This window comes from Hippopotamus amphibius, chromosome 2 (assembly GCF_030028045.1).
Source record: "Hippopotamus amphibius kiboko isolate mHipAmp2 chromosome 2, mHipAmp2.hap2, whole genome shotgun sequence".
Taxonomy (NCBI): Eukaryota; Metazoa; Chordata; class Mammalia; order Artiodactyla; family Hippopotamidae; genus Hippopotamus; species Hippopotamus amphibius.
This window is the reverse complement of record NC_080187.1, coordinates 37,599,571-37,623,582: the sequence shown is the minus strand read 5'-3', so window position 1 is coordinate 37,623,582 and position 24,012 is coordinate 37,599,571. Positions and strand designations below refer to the sequence as shown.

The 24,012-nt window shown below is 44.9% G+C and overlaps 1 protein-coding gene across 1 annotated transcript; it reads left to right on the top strand.

Annotated features, from left to right (window-relative positions):
• The first annotated feature begins 529 nt into the window (after positions 1–529).
• Positions 530–19,532, top strand: CLTA (clathrin light chain A). Its single transcript, XM_057724112.1, has 5 exons — positions 530–856; positions 7,345–7,382; positions 9,513–9,630; positions 13,591–13,702; positions 19,081–19,532. The coding sequence occupies exons 1-5, from the start codon at positions 655–657 to the stop codon at positions 19,250–19,252; spliced, it is 642 nt and encodes a 213-aa protein (XP_057580095.1). The 5' UTR covers positions 530–654; the 3' UTR covers positions 19,253–19,532.
• Positions 19,533–24,012: the final 4,480 nt, after the last annotated feature.

Here is a 24,012-nt window from a genome sequence, read left to right as displayed (position 1 = left end):
CTCCAAGGGAAAAAACAACCCAGACTGGGTGAAACAGTTAACAAACACAAATTTTTTTTAGAAAGCCAGTACACAGCAGTAAAAGGATTCAGTTTTCCCAGGAACCCTGGGAGGGAGGTAGTGCAGAATTCTTATTCCCACTTTACCAATGAGGAAACTGAGATTCAGAAAGCTTAGGTAGCTTGACGCTTCTGCAATCTGCCACTCATCGCCGCCCTAACTTCACCTCACTTCCCGGTTCAACACGAGCGTCCAGAGTGTGAGGTGGCGGTCTCCGGTCGGTCCAGCCCCAAAGGCGGGTCAGGAAAGGCTGCCTTAAGTCACACACCACTTCCGCCTGCCCGGCGCTGGCGGGGCTGAGTCTCCTCCACGCAGGTGCTGCCGGAGTCACGAGTTTCACGCTGCGGCCCGACCCTCCTCCTGTTGATTGGTTAGCTCTCGAACCACTTCTGTCCTCTGATTGGTTATTACCTTTCTGCTCTCCAGCACCGCCTACACCGACCGGATATTGGGGCCTGGTTTCCGCTTCCGTCTTCTCCCTCCTCCTGCTTCTCCTGCGATAGCTGTAGCCAGCACAGCGGCCGCTGCCGGGCGCGGTGTGGTCCGGTTGGTTGGTGTCCCTCTCAACATCGGTGTCCGTGCCGTTGAACTGCCATGGCTGAGTTGGATCCGTTCGGGGCCCCCGCTGGCGGCCCCGCGTTGGGGAACGGAGTGGCCGGCGAAGAGGACCCTGCCGCGGCCTTCTTGGCGCAGCAGGAGAGCGAGATTGCGGGCATTGAGAACGACGAGGCCTTCGCCATCCTGGACGGCGGCGCCCCTGGGCCCCAGCCGCACGGCGAGCCGCCGGGGGGTCCGGGTGAGTTGCGGGCGCGTTCGGGGCGGGAGCGCTCGTCTGGAAGCTCGGCCCGGAGCGGGTCTGAGAGCTCTGGGTAACTCTTGTCCCTCGCCGACCGGGACGTTAAGGAGGCGTGCGACGAGGAGACGAGACCGCGGCTCGGCCGTGCAGAAAGCCGGGCTCGGCAAGCCTAGTCCGTTCTATGAGTGCCTTTGAGCGCTCCTGGGCACGAGCAGGGCGAAAAAGCCAAGAAAATAGGATGACAGGCTGAGGAGCCCCAAGAAGCCAGTTCAGTTCAGGAACTTTTCATTGAGCATTTGCTGTGCCTTGAACCTGGCCTCAGAGGCACAGCCGCATTGGCGCAGTTTGGCCAGACTTACAGGCAAGTCTGAGCCTAACACAGACCAGTTAGTAGGCAGGAAGGAAGGCGAAAAAAAAAAGGCATAGTGGTATCGTTTTTGAGACACGAAAATGGCAGTGCAATTCAGTATTTCAGCACTTAACGTGTACAGAATGCTGGGTGAGTGGTAGGAAGGGAGGAGTGAACAGGGAACTGGAGGAAGACAGTCTAGCCCTGGAGAGGGAAGCTCTGGCCAAAGAGGGTAGGAGTTTTACCACTTGTCGAACGTATCACCGCTAGGACTTCCGGAGCTCTGCTTCCTCTGGGAACAGCTTTGGTAGGCAGTGTTGCCTAAGCAGAACCTGAGATTATCCTGGACCAGTCTTCCAGGGGATGAATAGAAAATGAAGTGTGGCCTTTCCCCAGCCAAACTCGAGCAAAAAAGAAAAAGCGAGCACGGGGTAGAATGCCAATTTGACCTTTGAATGCCTTACGTTGTGTAGTGGTTAGGATTGTGGTGGTGAGAGGATAGGATGAGTCGAAGAGACCTTTTTAATCATATAGGGAAGTAGGAAATCAGCTAGAAGAAACCAGAGGTGGCTTCTCATTTGTTGAAAGAACATTTCAGTTAAGGGAGAATAGGGTACTGGTGGGAGAGATAGGAGTGTTTATATTACCCTAAACTCAGTGCTTAAAGGGCCAGGCAGGTAACATAAATGAGAGAAACATGCTGGATGTGAGATAATAAGGAGTGTTGGAGACTGAGGCTTTGGTGCGCTAGAGTAGTGGTCTTTGGAAAACCATTCAGACTCAGAAATCTCAGTCTTCAGCCAAGCAGAATCTTTTTGGGGAGTGGGGGTGGGGAGACTGCTAGTTTGCAGCCTGAATTTTTATACTACATCATGCTGCCTTCTGAGCAAATCAGTTTCCCAATAAGAACTTACAGGAAAATGGGTAATATACCTGAAAATGCAATTCATAGCAAGCAGGTTGGGCTGAACTAGGTCGTGGCTGGAATATGAATTTGGCTTTAAGTGATTAGGGTTTCTTTGTTGTAGTGGTGGTCAACATTTGCCTGAGAATCATAAAATTTATTTTTAGATCCTTCGTTTGTCTCACTCATTGAATGGAAAGAGAAAACAGTCCTACAGAGAAATGACTTGCTTAGGGGAAAAAGGCAAGTTAATAGCTGAGCCCCAAGTCCCCCCCACCTTAGACTGTGCCATGGTCTGTTGCAGTTATTTAAGCAGGGGTGGAGCGGGGTAGGAGATTGTCATTTCTGAAAGGCAGTTGTGGCTGCCTTGGGGAGGACAGTTGGGAGTATCAGGACTCATAGAAGGCTGTTCTGATTGAAGGATGGTGTTAACTCTTGCTCCCTGTTGTATCCCCGGTGCTTAGCAGGGTGTCTGGCACACAGTAGATACAAAGGAATGTGCAAACATGGCAGGTACGGCGGTCCTGAATAGAACCAGCAGACCTCGGTGATAGGTGGTTTGGAGAGGTAAAAGGGAGAGAAGAGAGTTGGACACACAGATCCCTTGTGCATCAAGCTTTCAGCAAAGGGAAGGAAGGGATGATTGCTGACTTAGTTCCTAGGAAGGACTTTCTTAGTGAACTAAGCATTTAGTGACTTAAAGCCAGTTCTCTGACAGTGTGATTGAGGTTGGTCATAACGCAGTGGTCAGAAAAAAAAAATAGAGCAGTGGTCAGCACTTCCTTTGAGGATTATTGTCTCTCTCTGTCAAGATTCTGTGCTGTCCTAGACTGCTTGAGTGTGAGCTTGGTTCTGTGGTCTCAGACAACGTGTATAACTACTGTTGCCACTGGCCTGTAGAAGGGGCAGGTGCCCACCACGCGGGGTTGCTAAGATGATGTTGAGGAGCACCTGTGAAGTGCTTACACACAGCGTGGTATGTTATTGCCACACACAGTCCCTGCCTGTTACTCCTTGGGAGTGGGGTGAGAAAGGCGTTACAAAGCTGATAGGCTTTGGGGTGTACTGAAGAAGCAGATTTTAGGAGGGAGCTCTGTATTTGATGTATTATTTTACAGAGCTATATAGGTAGGAGGCACTCACGGAGATTGAGGAGAGAGGAACATGTCTAAACTCCGCCAGCCTTGGGAAAAACTCCCATGGAGGAGAGTCTAGGCCTGAGCCTTGGATGATGCCCCCAGTTGTTAGGAGATCCCGAAAACAACCTAAGTTTAGAGGTGGGAGGTAACCAGCTGAGTGAAGTGGCTCAGGGATATTGAGGAGGAACAAATGGTCAGCAAAGAGGCAGCCCAAGTCTAGAGTGGAGGAAAAGCCCCCAGTCATGAGGGCTGAGAATGGTGGAGGGAGGATAAGAGAGGCAGTTAAGGAGCTACTGAGTATGGCGGTGAGGCACTCATCGCAGGAAGAGAGATACATAAAGGAAAGCTTTGTGGAAGTGGAGAGTGATTTGCCTGGTAGCAGTGGTGGAGGGAAGTTCAGGGGAATTGCATGCATGATACTTAGTGATACTGCACATTTGCTGTGCCCCGTGTTCTCTGTGTGCTTTCAGATCCATGCAGTAACTCTGCGAGCACAGTGGTAGTGTTATGCTGTTTCAGGTGAGAACTGATCATTGTGGAAGTTAAGCAGCGTTCCTAAAGTGGCAAGCTAATACATGACTCCACAGGAATTCAGAAGCAGATCTGCTTGACTTCCATTGGTTGGGGCACATGGGAAGTTGAAGGTGGGTTTGGGATAGAGTCTTTCATCTCTGGAAACTTATTCTGGCCCTTGTTTCTGTCTGGAGTTTCTGAGATGCCCTAGAACTTTTCCTTGTGGAACATCAAGTTGCTTAGCTTAGTTGTCCTAATAAATCAAGGCCCTGGGTGGTCTTTGTTCTGCGTGTTGCTATAGCAACAGGCGATCCTTTGATTTGAGCCAGTTGAATGTGGGTGCAGTAGTACAGTAACTAATAAAAGCTCAAAGCACTTGCCAGTGGGTCTGGATGAGTCTTCAGACCTAAAGGACAGGCAGCATGTGACTTAGGGCTATGGGATGAGAATTGCTTCTAGTGTTGTGTCGAGAGTAGTGATCAAAGTCTCCTACTGGCCGTGGCCCTGGGTTGGAATATGTTAACTGGGTAGTTGGTGTGTTAGCTGTTAATATATTAACCAGAATGTAGGCCTGGCCAGACTAGCCGTTGTAGGCTTGAAGATCTAAAATTATCTCACTTTTTTTAAATTTTACACAAAAATAAATTCCAGGTGGATTAAAGAGAGGCTTTTTAAAAAAAATACCAGAATGAAAGGGAATATTTATCTTCATCATAAAAGCAGACAGAGAAATCATAAAGGAAAAAAACTGATAGTGTCTCATACAAGGTAAGTAGTTCTAGGCATTAACTATTATAAACCATACAAAAGGATAATGGGGAAAATATTTGCAATATGAGAGAACAAATAATACAAAAAATATTTAGAGATCAAAACATAGAAAGATGGGCAAAACTCAGGCAGTTTAGTAAAGAAGAAAATCAGGTGTCAGGTGATCACCTCACAGGATAGAAGATTGGCACAACAAAGCCACCTTAAAGGTTTTTTTTCCCCCCTGCTATCAGATTAGCAAAAATTTTAAAACATGCCGAAGCTCAGTCTCTAGTATCAGTGAAGGTCTGGAAAATGGGGCACTCGTGATGATGGTGGAAATACAAATGGTGGACCGAAGAGGGCAAATGGCTGATGTTTAGAGGTCTTTATACATTCTGTGACCCATCCGTTCTCTGTCAAGGAATTTATTACCGAGGAGCAATTGAATATGTCCCCCCCCCCCACATACTTTTATTAGTTTTTTGCTAAACTTACATTTCCAAAATTTGATGAAATACTTCTAAAATTTTATGGGTAAGTGGCACACAAACAGCTTAAAGTAGTAAAAAGCCACTGACAAAAACTATAAGAAACTCATTTTTGTACTTTCATAAATAAAGCATAGGAGTAAAACAAGTAAGGAAATTAAGAATAGTGTGAGAAATATGTTGAAATAATTGATACAGTGCTCGCTTTGGCAGCACATATAATAATAATTGATACATAACCAGCAAGTGAAACTGAATCAGAGCTGTGGTGAGTTGGTAAATGCTTAGATCCTGTGGTTTGTCTTCATACCTCAGGTTATCAGATGATCCTTCCTCTGGCTTTCTGCTTGCTCAGGTATTGCACCACTTTTTAAATGCTGATTATCTCATGATACATGCATTTAGTGTTTTTCTTAAACAAAAAATAAATTTAAGAGCAAAAATACTGTCATTAGTTACCTGCTCCTTCAAGAACACCTTACTTACCTCTCAAGGAACCAACCCTACAAGTATTTGAAGGTTGTGAAGTGCTGACACATACAGATTTGTTGTGAGGATTAAAACTTAATGTACAGGAAGTGTTTAACATTGTGCCTGGCACATTGGAAGCAGTAAGTAGTAGGTGTTTTCATACTAGAAAAGCTGAGAATTTAATGATACAGATGAACGGATTACTAAAAAGCATCTGTTATAGGAGTCGAGTTTTGCTGGAAGAAATTTTGTGTATATGCATTAGATAAACAAAAAAAGAAACCAATAGGCTGAGTAATGAAATTATGTGGCATTTTGTTTTGTCTCGATTTTCCTTTTTTTAAAAACAACATTTTGGTATCAGGGAGACACACTGGGGAAATGAAAGTTTTCAATACTCCCAAAGCCAAGAGGAGGGTAAGTGGGAGAAGCAAGAAAATGAGGTTGGTTTGGAAAATAGGCAGTTCAAGTTGGGTTTAATTAGGACCCAAGAAGGCTGGAAGAGTGGTTTGATGAAATCTTTACCTGTTCAAAGGAAAGAATGCGGCTGAGAGCACCCTGCCTCTGGCTTCTAGGAAAAGCTCTGACATTTCTGAGGGCCTGGTAATGGTGGCCCACACTAGCTACTCTGCATTCCTTTTACTGCTTGGGTTCTTTTATCTTTTAGGTTTATCTCTTTGCTTCTCTTCCCTCTCCCATCCCATGCAATAGCATGGTCATCGTAGTTTGAAAACAGTTAGACAAAGTACTAGAATTGGTTGACCAGCAGGTAGAAGAATACATAGAATATGTAGGAGGATGCTGCATTTTTATGGTGTCTATATTGAAGCTTTCAAGGGGAGGCAGAGCCGCCACTCCAGAGGGCAGGAGTGCCGCCTTATACAGGCTGTCTCCGTGACATCTGTTGGGTCAGGGCATGGGTTAGAAACACATGCTTATTGGGCCAATCAGCTAATTGAATTAGTGATACACAGAATGGGTTAAAAAAAAATGGGGCTAGTGGGGACTGGCAAATTGTCCAGAGCATGCTGTATGTAAAGGCTGCCTTCATTTAAGGAATGCAGGCCCAGTATTGCCAGATCTTCTGTCTGCACACCCTCCATATACACACTGGAAATCCTAATTTTGTGAAATTTCCTGATTTAGCACTTTGTATTTAAATAAAATATGTTCAGCTTGTGGACCACCATTTTGTACTGTATGGATTGATAATCTCTGGGTCTTAGAAATTTTTCATATTTCTGAGATGGGCTTCCTCATTTAGCTCATGAACAATTAATTGTGCCAAGAAGATCAGATTGTATACAGTCTGAGTTTTTGTAACTTGCATCTTTGAAAACGCTAATTTTATTTGGTATGCCCAAATCTTACTGTTCTGGACTGATTCCAGGTAGGCTAGAGGAATGAGCAAGATGTCTCAACAGTAGACCTCCAGGTGCCAAACCCACTGCAGCCAAAGGGTGGAGAGTCCTGACCCCCAAGAAAGCACCTTGTTTTAAACATGAAGCTGCATATCTCTGCTTGCTGTGAAGGATTCCAGGCCACCCTTATCCTTTGCCTTCCCTAGAACTTTCATAGAAGGACTGTTGCTCTGTGAGGCTCTTTTGCCAGGCTTCTAAATGTTATCTCTCTAAGCCAGAAGACAATTATTTTGGACAGATTTGTCTACATTTTGGTGAAGTCATTTGTGTAAGCACATCTTGATTTCATTAAATAGAAAGTTGTCCATTGTTCTATCTGGTACCTAGCACGGGGATAGTATTTGGTAACTTAGAGTACCTACAGCACACAATACTATGTCATACTCTGTAACCCTTTGGCCTAGCATTTGACCAGCCCTGACTGACAGATTGAAATCTTATGTCTTGCAGATGCTGTTGATGGAGTGATGAATGGCGAATACTACCAGGTACAGAGTACTCTGATTATGTTGAATGACAGTGTTGAGAGTCTTTCTTCCCTTTGATTTGAATTGACTGACCCACTCCTTTGACTTTCCTGGATATATTAGTAGCTGGTACGTTACCTGCCAAAGTGGAAGGATTTGAAGAGAGGTGACGTTGATAGAGTAGTCTTCTGAAATGTGATTGACCTGGCCCTCGTGTTACCAACTTTATTCTCAAGAAATGACCCTCCATGATGGTGATGGTGGCGGCAGTGGCAGTGGAGGCGGTGGCTAATTGAAACACTGCCATGTAGTTTTAAGCACTGTTTATAATGAATTTCTTTAATTCTCACAGTCTGAGGGACCTGTAGTATAATTTCTATTTACAGATGAATAAACTGAGGCACACAGAGGTTAAACCAGGAATCTAAAAGTAACAAAGGTGGTATGTGGTGGGGCCAACATTTGAACCTTTTAGCTTTTATTGTATTGAGGGGGGCGAGGGGTGGCTGGTATTTGTGATGACTACCATTATTTTCCTTCTTTATCCTGGAGCTTTTGGTTACCAGCCCAACTTGCTTTGGCTTAAATATAGAGAATTTTAGTAAATTCTCTATATTTACTAAATTTTAGTAAATTTAGTTCATAAAATTGAAAGAACTCTGAGATAGGCTAGGGGCCTTCAGGCTAGGATTCCAACTCAGTTCCCCTAGGACTCTGATTCTGCCAGCTGAGTGTGCAGTTTTATACTCTTCCATGGTGGCAGAATAGCTACAGCACTTCCAGGTCTCACATGTGCTTGTCATGCTATCTAGAACAACATGAAGGTTTCTCCCACCTCCTCAACGAAAGTCCTATATTTCCCTCTTCAGATGGAAGTAATCACTGTAGCTTGGGTAAATAGAGTAGTGGTTTGCTTCTGCCTGGGTTTCTGCCCACCTTTCAACCAATTAACTGTCAAGAAAGATGACATCAGTCTATTGGTTTAAGCCAAAGGTGGACTTTTCTGTAAAGGACCAGATAGTAAACAGTTTAAGCTTTGTGGGTCATAAGGTCTCTGTCAAACTGTTTTGTTGCTGTAACATGAAAGCATCCATGGACAATATGTAAATGAATGGGCATAGCTCTGTTCCAGTAAAATTTAATCACAAAAACAGGTGGCAGAGCTGGCTATAGTTTCCAATCCCTGGTTTAGAGCTTGGCCTTTAGAGTGAGATGGATTGGGGTTCAGTCCTGGCTTTATCCCTTACTAGCTGTGATTTTAGACATGTCATTTCTCTGTGCCTCAGTTTAATCCCCCAGCTGTGACATGGGAATAAAAATTTGCCTTGTAAGATATTTGGAAGATAAAGCTTTTATGTGGCTGAAACATGGAAAGTGCTAATAAGTTAGCTGCTAATAACTACTACTATAAATAATTCTCTTTCCATCTTTGTTTATAGTCTGGTTAGGTTAAGCTGGTAATATTCCGTAGTTCAGTAGGTGAAAGGATTCTCTAAAGATTAGATTCTGTTGGAGTCTTTATCACTTTGTCCATTAGCCACTCTATCTTAACCACTCTAAAGAAGAGTCTGCCCCCCCCCGCCAACACACACACACACACACACACACACACACAGTGACACATTTGCCTGCCTTTCTATTTTTCTTTTCTTCGGTGTGACTAGTAACTATACATTTTTGTTTGGACTCTCTTTTTCCTAGAATTCACTATATTTTGATTAGGTGGTATCAAGTGAACTTTTCCCTGTTTTGTATAATAGCACTTAGAAGTGTTAGGTTCTAGGCCTTGCTGTGCTATGTATTTACCTTTGTTACTTTGAAGATGTCACAATCTCTGTGTCAAGTACGGAAACTAAAACTGATAACACTTGTTTCCTAATAAGTCCATTACCCACGTCCCCAACTTTTCATGTCTCCCATTCATTAGCAGGATAACAGCTACTCTGCCTCCCTTGTGGACTGCAAAGACTGAGTGCATAATGTTGAAAGCCCCGTACGGGCATGTAAGAGTGTGCTGTTGCTCGTGAGGTTATCCTTTACGTTTTCAGCAGCCATCAGTGTTCCACATAACCAGGGGTTCTCACGTGGGTGAAGCGCGTTTCTGGGAGCAGGTTTTGGTGCTGATAGAGCACAATTGTGTTTTGTGTTAAGGAGAGTAATGGGCCAACAGACAGTTATGCAGCTATTTCACAAGCGGACCGATTGCAGTCAGAGCCTGAAAGTATCCGTAAATGGAGGGAAGAGCAGACGGAGCGCTTGGAAGCCCTTGGTAAGGAATCCCTTTCTGTCTTTGGGTCTGTTTTCAGTGGAATAGCTGACCTTGACTCTACTTCTATCCCTTTTTAACGCGAATTAGCCGTAATGTCCTTGTCCAGTTTGGGGGAAGATATCTTTCTCAATAAGAAGGTCACAAGGCCACCCACATGGAGATTCTTAATCAACCTTTACAGAGTCTGTTTCTTCATCTGTGAAGTAAGATCAGTGTTAATAACCCCGGGGGTAGTCTGAGATGGTATTTATGAGAGTGCTTTGTAAACCTGAAGGTATTGTATCCATGTGAGGACAGCACAGTCCCGTTACCATTTGAAGGCTGAATTTAAAGTAACACTTGAGAGGAAAATGTGAAGAATGTTAGGAAACATGTACAGTTTGGTTTTCTTACCCTAATATAATATCCCTGTGAGTTGTTACATTTTCCTGTGTGAGGAAAGTAAGGATCATAGGAAGAGAAAGTTTTTGAATCACCATGGCTAGAAGTGGTAGAGTCAGAATTTCAGCTTAATCCTGCCCTGCTTCAGAGTCTATACCCGTCCCTTCCCCTGTATTGCATTTAGTGTATGCCATTTCGAGGGGCAGGCCCAGCCTGAGATCAGTGCCAGCCAGCCTGGCCTTTGATGAAGAGCCTTCCCCATGGAGTGTCAGCTATTGGTTAAGATCAGGAGAGACCTGGTATCTGTACATGTGGGTCAAAAAGGTGTGGCAGAGGTGGGGGGAGGGGGTGGTGGTGATGGTATCCACGGGGTATTTTCTCAGTTTTTTATTAAAATTTCAAACAGAATAGTGAGAGTAAAACAAATGTGTGCCCCTTCCTCCAGATTCAGTTATGAACATTTCGCCACATTGGGTTATCTGTGTATAAATGAGGCTTGTGTGTGTATGTTTTATACATTCGCATGTGCACACATTTATATATGTATTGTGACTATACACATAATTTTTTTTCTGATCCACTTTCAGATGCAGACACCACATACTTCATGCTTGTTTTACTGTACATCTAGAAGTAGCGACATGCTTCTGTGTAACCAGTGTCAGCATTATTATTCCTTCTTGGGACTCACTGAACTAGTGAAAACATGATTCAGATGGTGTAACTGACCCCTAGAAATAGGAAAGGACTTGACCCAGATAACACAGTCAGTCAGTGTCTCTCCAGCCCTATGTATGTGGCTTTCAGAATAGAGGGCACACTAATGTTTAACCTTCATGGCACTATCCAGTAGTAGTTTCTTTGATGATGGAGGTGTTCTATATCTGTGCTGTTCTGTATGGTAGCCACTAGCTGCATGTGGCTAGTATGACTGAGAAACTGAATTTAAAATTTTTTTAATTTTAATAAATAGCCACATGAGGCTGGTAGCCACTGTACACCCCCTCCCCCCACCTCTGCCACACCTTTTTGACCCACATGTACAGATACCAGCTTTAGAAAGGTGAAGATAGGTCTTCATGGTGCTAGCAGCCTTGGTCCTTGCTTGTTCTTGTTTGACTTAGAGGCAAGACTTAGGTATTAGTACTACTGGTCTTTTTCATGTTGCAGAACCCAGCTTTTCTCTTTCCCCAAAGTTTAGCAGAGTTGTCTTCTCCATAAAGAGTACACTTTGGTGTCCAGAAAAATTTCATTTTCTTTTTCAAATTGGGTTCTTTGGGAATAGTCCATGAAGTGCTGTTTTCTTAACTCAAGATGCCTTCCTGAGGGAAGTCAAACATTTGGCCTCGTATTCCAATAGAATCAAATTAAATTGGTCCACGAATTAGGTGTTTCCGCAGTTTCACCTTTTTCCCTTGCAAAAACTGTGAGAAAGTGCAAGATGCTGAAAATAGAGAAGCAGTGTCCATGGTGTTCAGCTTAGCTGTGAGCTACATCCTCCAGTAATTTTCTGTGAACAGTAATGAGTATGGCCAGAGAAGACAGCTCTCAGTGTACCCTGCTCTCTTAAGAGGATTTTTCACCCTCCCTTTTCCCTCCCAGATTCAGAGATTGTATTACAGTTTGGATCTATGTTCCATCAAGCTAAGTGTTTAAGAATTCTAAATTCTTATTGCCAGTGTCACTTCATAAATCTATAAAAGCAAGAAGATGATTTAAAGGAATTATTTTATGTAGTATCTACAATCTGTGCAGATGGATATAATTTTTATTACTTTTTCAGAGGTAAATTTCCATGATATTTTGATCCTAATATATAATAATATTTTTAAAATGATCATTAGACTATACAGAAAGAAAATACCCTCTAATCAAAAAGTAATTTTTTGGAAGTGATTTCACAGCTCTTGCAAAGGAGACCTTATATTTTAAATTTTTTTCAGTTTCTTATCTGCAGGGTGCTGTTGGCCCACAGCATCTCTCCCTGAGTCACAGCGCTCTCCATTCCACATACACTTAATGTCATGGACAGACACACATCAGAAGTTTACTGTGTATACTTGAGTCATCAGTGGAAAATTTGAGCGGAATAATTCTCCTCCTGAGCAATAGGTCACCTTCTGATAAGTTAGATAACAGGGTAAAGAGTTCTTTATAATCTGAAACTTTGGAGGAGTTTCTAGCTGCTATTAGGCAGACAGATACAGTCTTCTGCAGGTTGTTACAAGACCTTTCTTGCAAAGGTCCTAAATTGCCCCTGAATGCTTAATTTCTTCCCTTCAGGAGGTTGTTTGCTTTCTACTCTCCTTCTCAAGGAGACTTATTACAGGTTGGGTTCTGGCTCTGCACTGTCCAGATTCTGGTCTGGATCACTGGTGCCCATTTGCTGGTCACATCTTGTGACTATTGCTGGGCCTGCCTCCCTTTGCATCCCTCCCTTTGGTGGCAGCACAGTGAAGAAAGAACATGTGAGCTTCAGAGTTGGACCTGCATTTGAATCTTGGCTCTGCCACTTATTATAACCTTTGGGAAAGTTACTCAAACTTACTGAGCTGTAATTTTTCTCACTGCTGAATATGGGAGTAGTTTACCTTCTTGGGACTGTTATAAAGATTAAATGAGGTGTCTATAAAACTCCTGCCAGAGAGGACATCCTTTAGAATGTGCTTAAAGTGAAGTATTAGGGTAACTTCACTTGTCAACTGTGGCAGCAGCATGACCTGTATTTCTTTCTCTCTACCATTTACTAACATGTTTCTTTAGCTTGGTATCTTAGGGAAACCCATATTTAGTCTTGAGAAAATTCATGGTTGAGAATCCAACCTGGCAGACTGGCTAGGTGTGCATTTTCTCTCTCTTATCTAGAACCTTTTGGATAGCTATTAATAACGATAATAGTTCTCATTGGAGTTTCTCTTTTAGTTCTGTCCTAGCTGTGCCACAAACTCACTCTGTAGTCTAAGCAGGAGTAGATATTTGTGGTCCCCTCAATTCTATCTGTATGCTACTGTTCCCTGGTTCTGGAATCATCTCTACCTCTGATAATTTTCCTAACAGCTCCCTGCTTCATAGATGTGCGTCTACCATATTTAATGAACAGAGTGTCACCTTGTGTTTCACAAAACCATTAATTGTCCAGCCTGGGGTGTGGAATATAGTTTGTGAGGAGATTTTATTAAAAGATTATCTAACATGAATAGCCCACCCTGAACTGGCAGCATTAGTAAGGAATCACCTGTAATTGCTTTTTCCCCAGTTAGTGTCCCAAAAGCCTTTTTTAAAATTAAAAGTCAGTATTTCCACCTCTCTCCCACCCTCAAAAAAACCCCCAAACTAGTGATCCACTAAGGTTTAGGTGGACTGGGATAAATTGTGAAATACGTTGAATAGAGTTGCTGAGATCGGGAGCTGGACATACAAACAGGGAAAACAGAATTTTATCTTCCCTCCAGACTGTCTCCCGCCAACATACACATGCACCCGCACACAGCATGAGGTTAATAAGCCCCAAATAAATGGTGAAGCGAACTTCAGTTTGCATTTCACCTCATTTGTATTGTCTTTTCCTTCCCTTCAAAGATGCCAATTCTCGGAAGCAGGAAGCAGAGTGGAAAGAAAAAGCGATAAAGGAGCTGGACGAGTGGTACGCGAGACAGGACGAGCAGCTACAGAAGACAAAAGCGAACAACAGGTCAGTCCGCGCTGCTTCTGCATCAGCTCATTTGCCAAGACAGAGTCAGGTCCGTTTCCACCAGCCAGTGTAGGTTTTCAGCTGCCGCCTCTTTTAGTGTGAAATGTCTTTGTAGGTTTTCAAAAATATACTTGAAACATAAGGGTTACAAATCTCTTGGGTCTTGGGAGAGTAATTCAGCCTGTTTCTTCGCCATCCCAGTTGTAATGAGTCTAGCTCTGCAGCTGAGAGTTTGGTTAGTATGCACCGCCTGTGATGGTATGATTCTGTAGAAGGAAGGGTCATCTCATGGATCCAGTCCATGTGTAAAAACGTAACCCTGGAATGAAAGGCCACTTTGAGGACTATTCCAGGATGTCAGTACTTTGAAGGTGATTGTAGACTCAGTCATGTCGCGTCTCCTAAACACAGCCCAGACCTCTGAGTGCTGTTCCCCAAAGGGTCCGGTAGCAAGGACATGTGCTTTGTCATTAGGTTGCCAAGATGTTCCAGCACAGTGACTTCAGAACTAAGGGTTCTCTGGGTACTTACTATCTGTGTCTAAGAAAATCTTGAGTTGACTTTTTAAAAATGCTCTTTTCTGAACTTACTCACTTACTGGGAGTCAAGTAGTTGTAGGACGTTAACAAGGTCATTCTCCTGTCGCCACCGGCCAGCAGCTGTGGTCTGTAAATGCTCCGCGCTTGGAGTCCACTTGGAAGCAGCTCAGAAAGAGAGGCAGGGGCAGCACTGCTCGCTTGGGTGCAGGCCGGTGGGCTTGCTTCCCCTGCTGGACTCGGAGCTGGCTTTCACTGCATAGTCAACTCCACTCATTTCAGTGTAAACACAGGCCAGACTCGGCCTGGGGGTGTTTGTAATTTTCATGGTAAAGAGCCTTCCATTCTTGTTCTCAGAGGCAGGACTGGGTTTAAGTGCCCAGGTCTGTGGCAGCTCTTAGATGGAAATCTGCCAGAAAAAAGGGAGCTGACCTCTTTACCAAACAGTTTCTGCTGTTCTGGGGCAGCTACGGCAGGACAGATGGACTGTTTGTGCAGCAGCGTTCAGCTACCTGTCTGCCGTTGGCCTTTCTTGGTTCTGTCACTGCCTCGGGTGCCAGGCTCGAGCCTCTGTCCTGGCCACCTTGCTGTGGGGCACGGGCTCTGTAGGTGTGCCTGTCAGGTTCCGTTTGAAGTTCTGTGGCAAGTATGCTGGGGCTGCTCTCTGGTCAGCATTGAGTTGCTGAGGGTGGCATTAGCTCCTGGGGCTTCTGCTGTGAGATTGTGGTCAGTTTGAAGTGCTGACGGGTCCAGGTTCCTTTATCCTGTGCTCATTCAAGATGATTTCCCCCAGATGCAAGTTCAGAATTCTAAAGAAAGATGGGTGGGTCCTTTGTGCAGGCACCCTGCGAGGCCCTGTTTACCCTGGCAAGTTGCCTTAGGCTGTGAGTCTGCTCTAAAGTACTTGGTAACACCAGGCTGACCCTCCATGTTCAGAGTCCCCTTCCTGCCTTGCCAGAGGATTGCTGCTTTCAGGCCCCTCTAAACAGGTAGAAGGGCTGCCTAGTTTATGTGTGTGGTTTCCCTTTTGTTCTGGGGCTGTAGCCTCGACAACGGGCTGTGCTGTCTTGTCACCAAAAGCTCCTTCAACTCGGGCTAGCTGCAGAGGGGCAAAAGCCTGACAGCAAGCTTTTGTTGTCTTAGTAATGCCTTGAACAGGAGTCATTAAACCTTTATTCTCTCCCAGTAGAGGCAAGCACAAGTTGAAATTGACTAGGTTTAGCCTTTTGCGTAAACTAAAAGGATTATGAGTTTGCAAGCTGGCCTGCCTTTCCTTTCCCTCCCACTCATCCTGCCCACAAACTACTGTTTTCCTGCTGACTCAGTTGGAGTTACAATCAGGCTGTGCTTTTTGCTTTCTTTAAATTTCCACAAAACACCTCCTGTGTATAAACCAAAATGGGAGAGAAGCAAGGGTATGTGTGAGTTTTAAAATAAAATTACTAGAATTTCCCTTCAAATAAATACGTGAGCTTAGGTTAATGACCAGGCTGTCCTTAAATCCCTCCCACTCCTGTGCCCCAAGCCCACTGGGCAAAGGACAGGGTAAGACTGCTTGAGGCAGGTTCCCTGGCCACGCGTGCTGGACAAGGAGGGGCTGGCTGGGCCCAGAGATTCAGCCTGTCCCCTGCGTTGTAAACTCCTCCACCCAACTTGCCCCCCCACCCCCTTCTTGTCCCAGATTTGCCATTGTGATCCATTCCCATGTGAGACTTAAGGGGGGATGAAGTTCTGGCTTCTGGGCTGTACGCTGTCAAAGTCAAGTCTGGCAGGGACTGAGTGGACAGACACACAGGTCTGTCATGTTCAGGGACACACAGTACGCCCCTGCCAGAGCCAGGACCTTTGTCCGCAGGTCCTCTCACCGCTTGCCTCCAGCTCCTCTTTTTTCTAAGGTGGGCATTTTGAAATGACCATAGGTGGTTCCCAGGATGTTGGAAATTGGTCCCAGCCAGTCAGTATGGGGAAGCAGTAGTCGGATAATCCAAGATTAAGCCGGCTTTGGGCCCTAGCGAGCCTGGTGTCTGGCAGCGTTTGTGCCCGGTGATGTTTACAGAGGCTGGCAGGAAGGGGGCATGGCTTCCTGAGCGTAGACCAGCTGGGGAGTAGCAGTAACTCAGTGAAAAGAGCCAGGCAGCCTTGGTTGTGAGTTCTGCCACCCCTGTTGCCACTTGCTGCCAAACACGTTGCTTCATCTCAAGACCTCCCTTCCCTATCACATCATCTGTAAAATGCAGAGAGAACACTCAGTGTCCTAGGTTGTTTGGAGTTGAGGATGGAATGGACACAATGTCAGAGGGCTCAGCCCCTAAGTGGGTACCTAGGAAATGCTCATCGTTGCTGGGGTAAGGTCTGGGGGTGAAGTTGGCAGCACGCGCTCTGGAGAATCTGGTGGGAAAGGCCGGCAGGAAGCCTCACCTGCGGGAGTGTCCTGCGCGGGAAGCCTCGCTGGGTTAGGATGGAGCCTTGGGAGCAGCCCTCCAGAGCACAGTCGTGCCTCTATTGTGGATTTGAGATGTTTCTGCTTCTCAATGTTCTCTCTTTTTTCCTGCCTGCTTGCCTGCCTTTTGGACCTCTTGCTGTCTAGGGTGGCAGATGAAGCTTTCTACAAACAACCCTTCGCTGACGTGATTGGTTATGTGTATGTTGCAAAACTAATTCCTTTTCTTGTTTTGATTGTTCCTACTTTTCGTTTAGAGTTAATGCTCCTTTTATGTCACAAGTTGCTTTGCTTTTAAAATTTCAAATTGGCACTGTGGGGGCTGCCTAAGAGTTGATAAGCTGGGCCATGTTCCATTGATCGTCTCACAGAATCACGACTCCCTGCAACTCTGGTTGCCATTTTTCGTTTTGGGGTTTTGGCGGGAAGGAAGCTAACTCACTTCAAAATGTGGGTCATTCGTGATCTCATCTGGAAAGGCTTTGGGACTGGGGAGGGCTCTGACCCCTTGTTGCTGCCGCCACTACTGCCTCCCTGCCCCAGGAGGGAAGGGGGAGTGTCCCCACCTGGGGAGGGGTAAGTCCTGGGTCAGGAGCCAGTACAGGCAGCATTTTCTACACTTGGTTCCTTTGAAGAATGTGGGTTTGGTTGACTCTGCCTTGGGGCAGAAGAGTCAGAGCAGAGGGGGCTCTCTCCTGTGAGGGTCTGTAATTGTTTCTCTGTGGTTTCACATCAGAAATTGTTGTTTAGTGGCCAGCTTCTGATGCCCTGTCCCCCACCCTAGCATAAAGAGACCCCCAACTTTGAGGTCAAGATAGCCAGATAGCCAGAGCTGTCTGATAAAGGCCATTGTGGCTTTTCCTCCTAAAGAAAACTGCAACCTCTCTGGAAAAGTGTTGTTTTAAGGATTCCTGTTATTACAGCAGTCTTGCTGAATCACTTCTGTTTTTCCTCCTTAAAAATTAGGACTAGCCTTTTGATGTAAGGGAGATGAGGGTGGAATGGAGGAAAAGCGGAACTTGTGGGAAGGATAGACAACAGGCTGCTGAGGTCTGTAGAGCCTCTTAGGGCCCATGACCTTGAGCTGTTCGTCTCATCAGGAGACAGAGCTGGGTTTCCTGGACCCCTGGGTGCGTTTGCAATGAGACTTGTGAAATGCTGGACTTACAGGTGGTGTTGGGTTTGCTTTTTGCACATTCTCTCTGCAGTAGAAATGGAGACTGGAAAGGTCGAGTCTGGGTTTGCTGGGCAGCAGTGTGGCCCAGCAAAGCCAGCTGCACGTCCCCGAGAGTACGGAGTGGCAAGGGCATGTCTAGCTTACTGACCATCTGCATTGAGCTCATTCTCATTTTCTGTATCTGACCTAAAGTTTTTCTCGTTTCTTTTCTTCTCTTCACCTTTAAGCACAAACATAAACCATCCTTGCTACAGCCTAGAACAGTTAAGTAATAAACCTTTCTCACCGCCCCTGTGTGTGCCATGAAGTCGCAGTGTTGTCGTGGCTCTGGGCTTCAGCGGTGTTTGCCACGGCCATCCCTGTGAGAGTGCCACCCCTCTGTCCCCACAGACCAGTCATCTCCATTGCTTTTGCTTTGCCCGTGATGCCTGTTGGAGTAGATGATATAGTGTGTCCTCCCTCCTCTTGCCACTGTCCTTTTAGGCTGTAGCTCCTAACAGTTCCCACCTGGGGATGGGCTGACCTTAGTGTGAAAGAATGTTGGACCAGCATCCTACCAAAAAGCAACTCACACTGATTGGCTGTCAGCCATCGGGCACCCACCCCTGCCAGAGTGCTCTGAGAGGCCCACGGCACCGGCTGGAGGGAAAATGGCAAACTTTTGGCTGAACTGGAGAATGTCCCCACAAACCCCTTCCAGAATGGCTTTAGTCTCTAGTGCCTGCTAGCATGGGAGCTTTGTTTTGAATTCTTTTTGATCTGCCCTCTTTCTCTCCAGCCTTAGGAATAAATCCAGAGGCTATTGTGCAGTGACCTGTGGGCTTCTTTAGAGGTCTCTAAATTTACTTGAAACTCAGTACAGCCCAACATAAACTGCTGTTCAAGTTCTTGGCCAGCCTGCTGCTTTGCCCTTGCTAATGAAGGCAGTGAGTAGCTGGCTAAGGACTGGCTTTTTAAATTCTCTGTATCAACAGAGAGAGTGAGCCCGGAACCAAACACCTGTATTCCAACATTTTACACAGCAGTTCGGGCACCCTGTGCCTAGGAAAGCTGGCCATGCGTCTGCTCCCGAGTCTGACCTGGGCCAGGGGCTGTTATTCTTTAGAAAACCAGAATGCCATTAAGTCAGGCATAAAGAGGCAGTTGCGTCCCATAACAAGGCAGCCACCAGATAGCTAACGGGGGGATTCTACATTAAACCAACATCTTTTGTTGTTGCTTCCAGGGCAGCAGAAGAAGCCTTTGTAAATGACATTGAAGAGTCGTCCCCAGGCACTGAGTGGGAACGGGTGGCCCGGCTGTGTGACTTTAACCCCAAGTCCAGCAAGCAGGCCAAAGATGTCTCCCGCATGCGTTCTGTCCTCATCTCCCTCAAGCAGGCCCCCCTGGTGCACTGAAGAGCCACTCTGTGGAAACACTACATCTGCAATATCTTAATCCTACTCAGTGAAGCTCTTCACGGTAATTGGATTAATTATGTTGAGTTCTTTTGGACCAAACCTTTTGTCTTTAGAGTTGATCATTGTTTGTGATTGCATGTTTCCTTCAACTGTGTTCTCCCTGACACTCAAAGAGGAGGGGAGGCGGCAGAGGAAGGGAGGGAAGCCTCCCAACAGCAGCCTCAACCTGTGCTTTTGTGCATTATTCTGAGAATAAATTTCTGTTTCAAACAATAAACACGAAGCTTCCTTATTGACCTCAAGATGTGCTGCAGTTGGGAGTGAGGTTGGTGAGGAATTTCCTTTTATCCTTTCTAGGGCTGAGGAGGCACAGCCATTGGGTGCCCACCCTTGCCTGGAACTAAAATAGCTCTGAGTTTCTATTGTCTGTAGTAGGAGTCTGTGGAAGTTTCCATTTGAAAAGGGAGTTCCTTGGCTAAAAGTTAACCCCTCGCTGCCCACCAAAGGTAGAGCTGTGAATCCCCTCACCACCCTAGACATTCTCTCCCAGATGGCTCTTGTTGGTCACTGTCCCTTACTGTGGGATCTTGGATAGTGTATTTCAGCAGGGGTCTCTCTGGGGAAGAGAAGCTTGTGAGAGAACCTTACTCCTTTGGATTCAGCCAGTAAACCTGAGTCACAATGGCATGAGTGTGGCTGGCCCCATTACTCTGAATCCCTGTAGCACACATTGGAATCTGTGCCATTCCTAGCACTTTGCTAATAATTCTGTTATCAAATCCTTTATCTAGACCTTGCTGGCCAGTACAGTAGCCATACGTGGCTATTTAAATCAATCAGAATTAAAAATACAATTCTAGCCGTAGCTCCATTTCATATGCTCTGTGGCCACACATAGTTAGGTAGCATTCAGATTACACAGGGCAGATTATAGAACATTTATATCATCACAGAACGTTCTGGACCACACTGATCCACACAATAGGTGCCTGCAGGAGACTGTTCCATTCAGGCATCAAGACATTATTTGCTATCAGGACCTGTTGCATTTTAGGTGATGGTTTGAGTGACTAATAGAGCCATATTTCAGAAATCTGCTAATAATAGTTACCTGATACTAGTCCAGGTTGAAGATTGAGGTAAACACCTGTAATGCCACACTCAGGAGGCGGGGGAGCAGGGTGAGGTCTTGCCATCGCTGAGAAGGAGCGTCCAGCATCTCTCCTGTGGTAATGATGTCTGGAAGGGAGAGGAACGTTTACTTTTCTGTCTACCTTCCCCTTTCCAAGCTTAGTTGGGCATTCCTTGATCTGGCCTGCATTTCTGGCCTCTTTGCTCTTTCTCCTTTTTAGCCACTTCTGACTGCAGTCAAGCAATCACTTGCTGTTGTTCACCAACCATCTGTTGCTTCTGGGCCTTCCTAATGCCCTTGAAAGTGTTGAGACCTGGTCTAGGTCAAAGGCCACCTCCATAATGCCTTTCCTCTCCTCTGAGCTCCCATGGCCCTCTACATGGGAAAGCTGACCTTTTGATGTTGTCTTGGTGGTATCATCTGGACTGGTCTTGCCTCCCACACAGGATGGGCTTCTTGAGGGTGGATGTGGCAGTTATCAGATGTCAGGAAAGTCTGACTTTCTCCAGATCAAGAGGTGAGTGGATAATATGACAAAAGTAATGCTATGTGCTTCCAAAGCTAGGTCATAAAAGGCAACACAGCTTACAGCTGGTTTGTTGTAACACATAAGCTGGTAGTCCTTAAACCACCATGTAAAAAGCTCTACCACCTTGAAAGCCACCATGCTATGAGGAAGCCCAACACCAGCCCACGTGGATAAACCACGTGGAGAGACCCTGAAACTACAAGCAAAGAGAGATGCATGGCCAGCCCTATTCCAGCCTCCTATTCCAGCTCCAGCCACTAACTGCAAATGCATCTGATGCCCTGAGTCAGAATTGCCAAGTAGAGCCTTTCCAAAATTCATGACCCACAGAAACCATGAGAGAAAATGATTACTGTTTAAGCCTCTTAAGTTTTGAGGTGGTGGTGTTACACAGCAGTAGTGACTTTGGATTGTTTCGTAATGCCTACATTACCCACATGGGCCTTCATAAAAGGGAAGGGGTTGGTCCAGAAACTCAGTGAGTGCTCAATATTTAGTTTCAAACCTCTTTCTTGGGGCCATGTTGCTTTTTATGTCAAATTTTAAGCATTATTTAACATAGTATTGGAAGTCCTAACCAGAGCACTCAGGCAAGAAAAAGAATAAAAGGCATCCACATTGGAAAGGAAGAAATAAAACTGTCACTATTTATAGATGACATGATTTTACATATTAAAAACCCGAAAGACTCCACCAAAAAACTGTTACTAATAACTAATAAATGAAGTTGTAGGATACAAAATTAGTATACAGAAATTTGTTGCATTTCTGTACACTAATAACAAACTATCAGAAATTAAGAAAACAATCCCATTTACAATTGCATCATAAAGAATAAAATACCTAGGAGTAAATATAACCAAGGGGGTGAAAGAACTGTACACTGAAAACTTCAGTTTCTTTCATCAGTGTCTGACAAACAGACCCCATGCTCATGGATTGGAAGAATTAATACTGTTAAAATGTCCATACTATCCAAAGCAATCTACAGGATCAGTGTAGTCCCTATCAAAATTCCAGGTGGCGCAGTGGCGCAGTGGTTAAGAATCCGCCTGCCAATGCAGAGGACACGGGTTCGATCCCTGGGCCGGGAAGATTCCACATGCCACGGAGCAACTAAGCCCATGTGTCACAATTATTGAGCCTATGCTCTAAAGCCCACAAGCCACAACTACTGAGCCCATGTGCCGCAACTTTTGAAGCCCACGCACCTAGAGCCCATGCTCTGCAACAAGAGAAGCCACTGTAATGAGAAGCCTGTGCACCACAATGAAGAGTAGCCCATGCTTGCTGCAGCTAGAGAATGCCTGTGTGCAGCAACAAAGACCCAATGCAGCCAATAAATAAATTTAAATAAAAAAGAAAACAGTTCCAGTGGCATTCTCCACCAAAATAGAATAATCCTAAAATTTATATGGAAACACAAAAGACCCTGAATAGTCAAAACAATCTTGAGAAAGAACAAAGCTGGAAGCTTCACTCTCCCTGATTTCAAACCATATTAGAAAGCTATAGTAATCAAAACAATATGGTACTGGCATAAAAACAGAGATCAATGAAACAGAATAGAGAGTCCAGAAAGAAACCCCACGCATATATGGTCAGTTAATATATGACAGAGGAGCCAAGAGTATACAGTCAAGGTAGTCACTTCAATAAATGGTGTTGGGAAAACTGGACCATTATCTTATTACCAACACAAAAATTAACTCAAAATGGATTAAAGACTTGACTGTAAGGCCTGAAAGCATAAAAATCCTAGAAGAAAACACAGGCAGTATGCTCCCAGACATCAGTCTTATGATTTTTTGGATCTGATACCAAAAGCAAAGGCAACAAGCAAAAATAAGTGGGACTACATTAAACTAACAAGCTTCTGCACAGCAAAAGAAACCATCGACAAAATGAAAAGATAGCCTACTGAAAGAAGATATTTGCAAATCATACAATAAGGGGTTCATATCCAAAATATGTGAAGTCATACAACTCAACAGCATAAAAACAATCCAACTTAAAAATAAGCAGAGGAGGGGCTTCCCTGGTGGCACAGTGGTTAAGAATCCGCCTGCCGATGCAGGGGACATGGGTTTGATCCGTGGTCCGGGAAAATCCCACATGCCACAGAGCAACTAAACCCACGCACCACAACTATTGAGCCTGTGCTCTAGAGCTCGTGAGCCACAACTATTGAGCCCACATGCCGCAACTACTAAAGCCCCCGCACCTAGAGCCTGCTCTGCAACAAGAGAAGCCACAGCAATGAGAAGCCTGCACACAATGAATAGTAGCCCCCGCTCCCCTCAACTAGAGAAAGCCTGCACACAGCAACGAAGACCCAACACAGCCAATAAATTAAATAAAGCAGAGGATTTGAATAGACATTTATCCAAAGATGACATACAGCTGGCCAATGGATAAATGAAAAGGTGCTCAATATCACTAATCATCAGGGAAAATCAAAACCACGAGATACTTCACATTTGAGAGGAGGTGGAGAAAGGGAACCCTTGTGCACTGTTGGTGGGAATGGAACTGATGCAGCCACTGTGGAAAACAGTATGGAGGTTCCTCCAAAAATTTCAAATGGAACTTCCTTATGATCCAGCAATTCCAATTCTCGGTATTTAAAGAAAACAAAAAAACATTAACTCAAAAAGATACACACACTCTTCTATGCAGCGTTATTTCCATAGCCAAGATACGAAAACCACCTAAGTATCCATCAACAGATGAATGGATAAATAAAATGTGGTGTAAATATATATGACAGAATAGTATTCAGCCATTAAAAAAAATGAAATCTTGCCGCTTGTGAAACATGGATAGACCTTGAGGGCATTATGCTAACTGAAATAAATCAGATCAAGAAAGACAAATACCATATGATCTTACTTATTATATGTAGAATGTAAACACAAAACCAAGCTCATAGATAGAAAATAGATTGGTGGTTGCCACAAGTGGGGGGGGGGGGGGGGTTGTTAAATCAATATTAAATGCCTTAAAGTAGTTCTATAACCTCCAAAAAGTAAGCAGCACAACAAATCTCTCTGGGGAAGGGAAATGCTTTTAGCTAATGAGTTAATTAAGAATAAA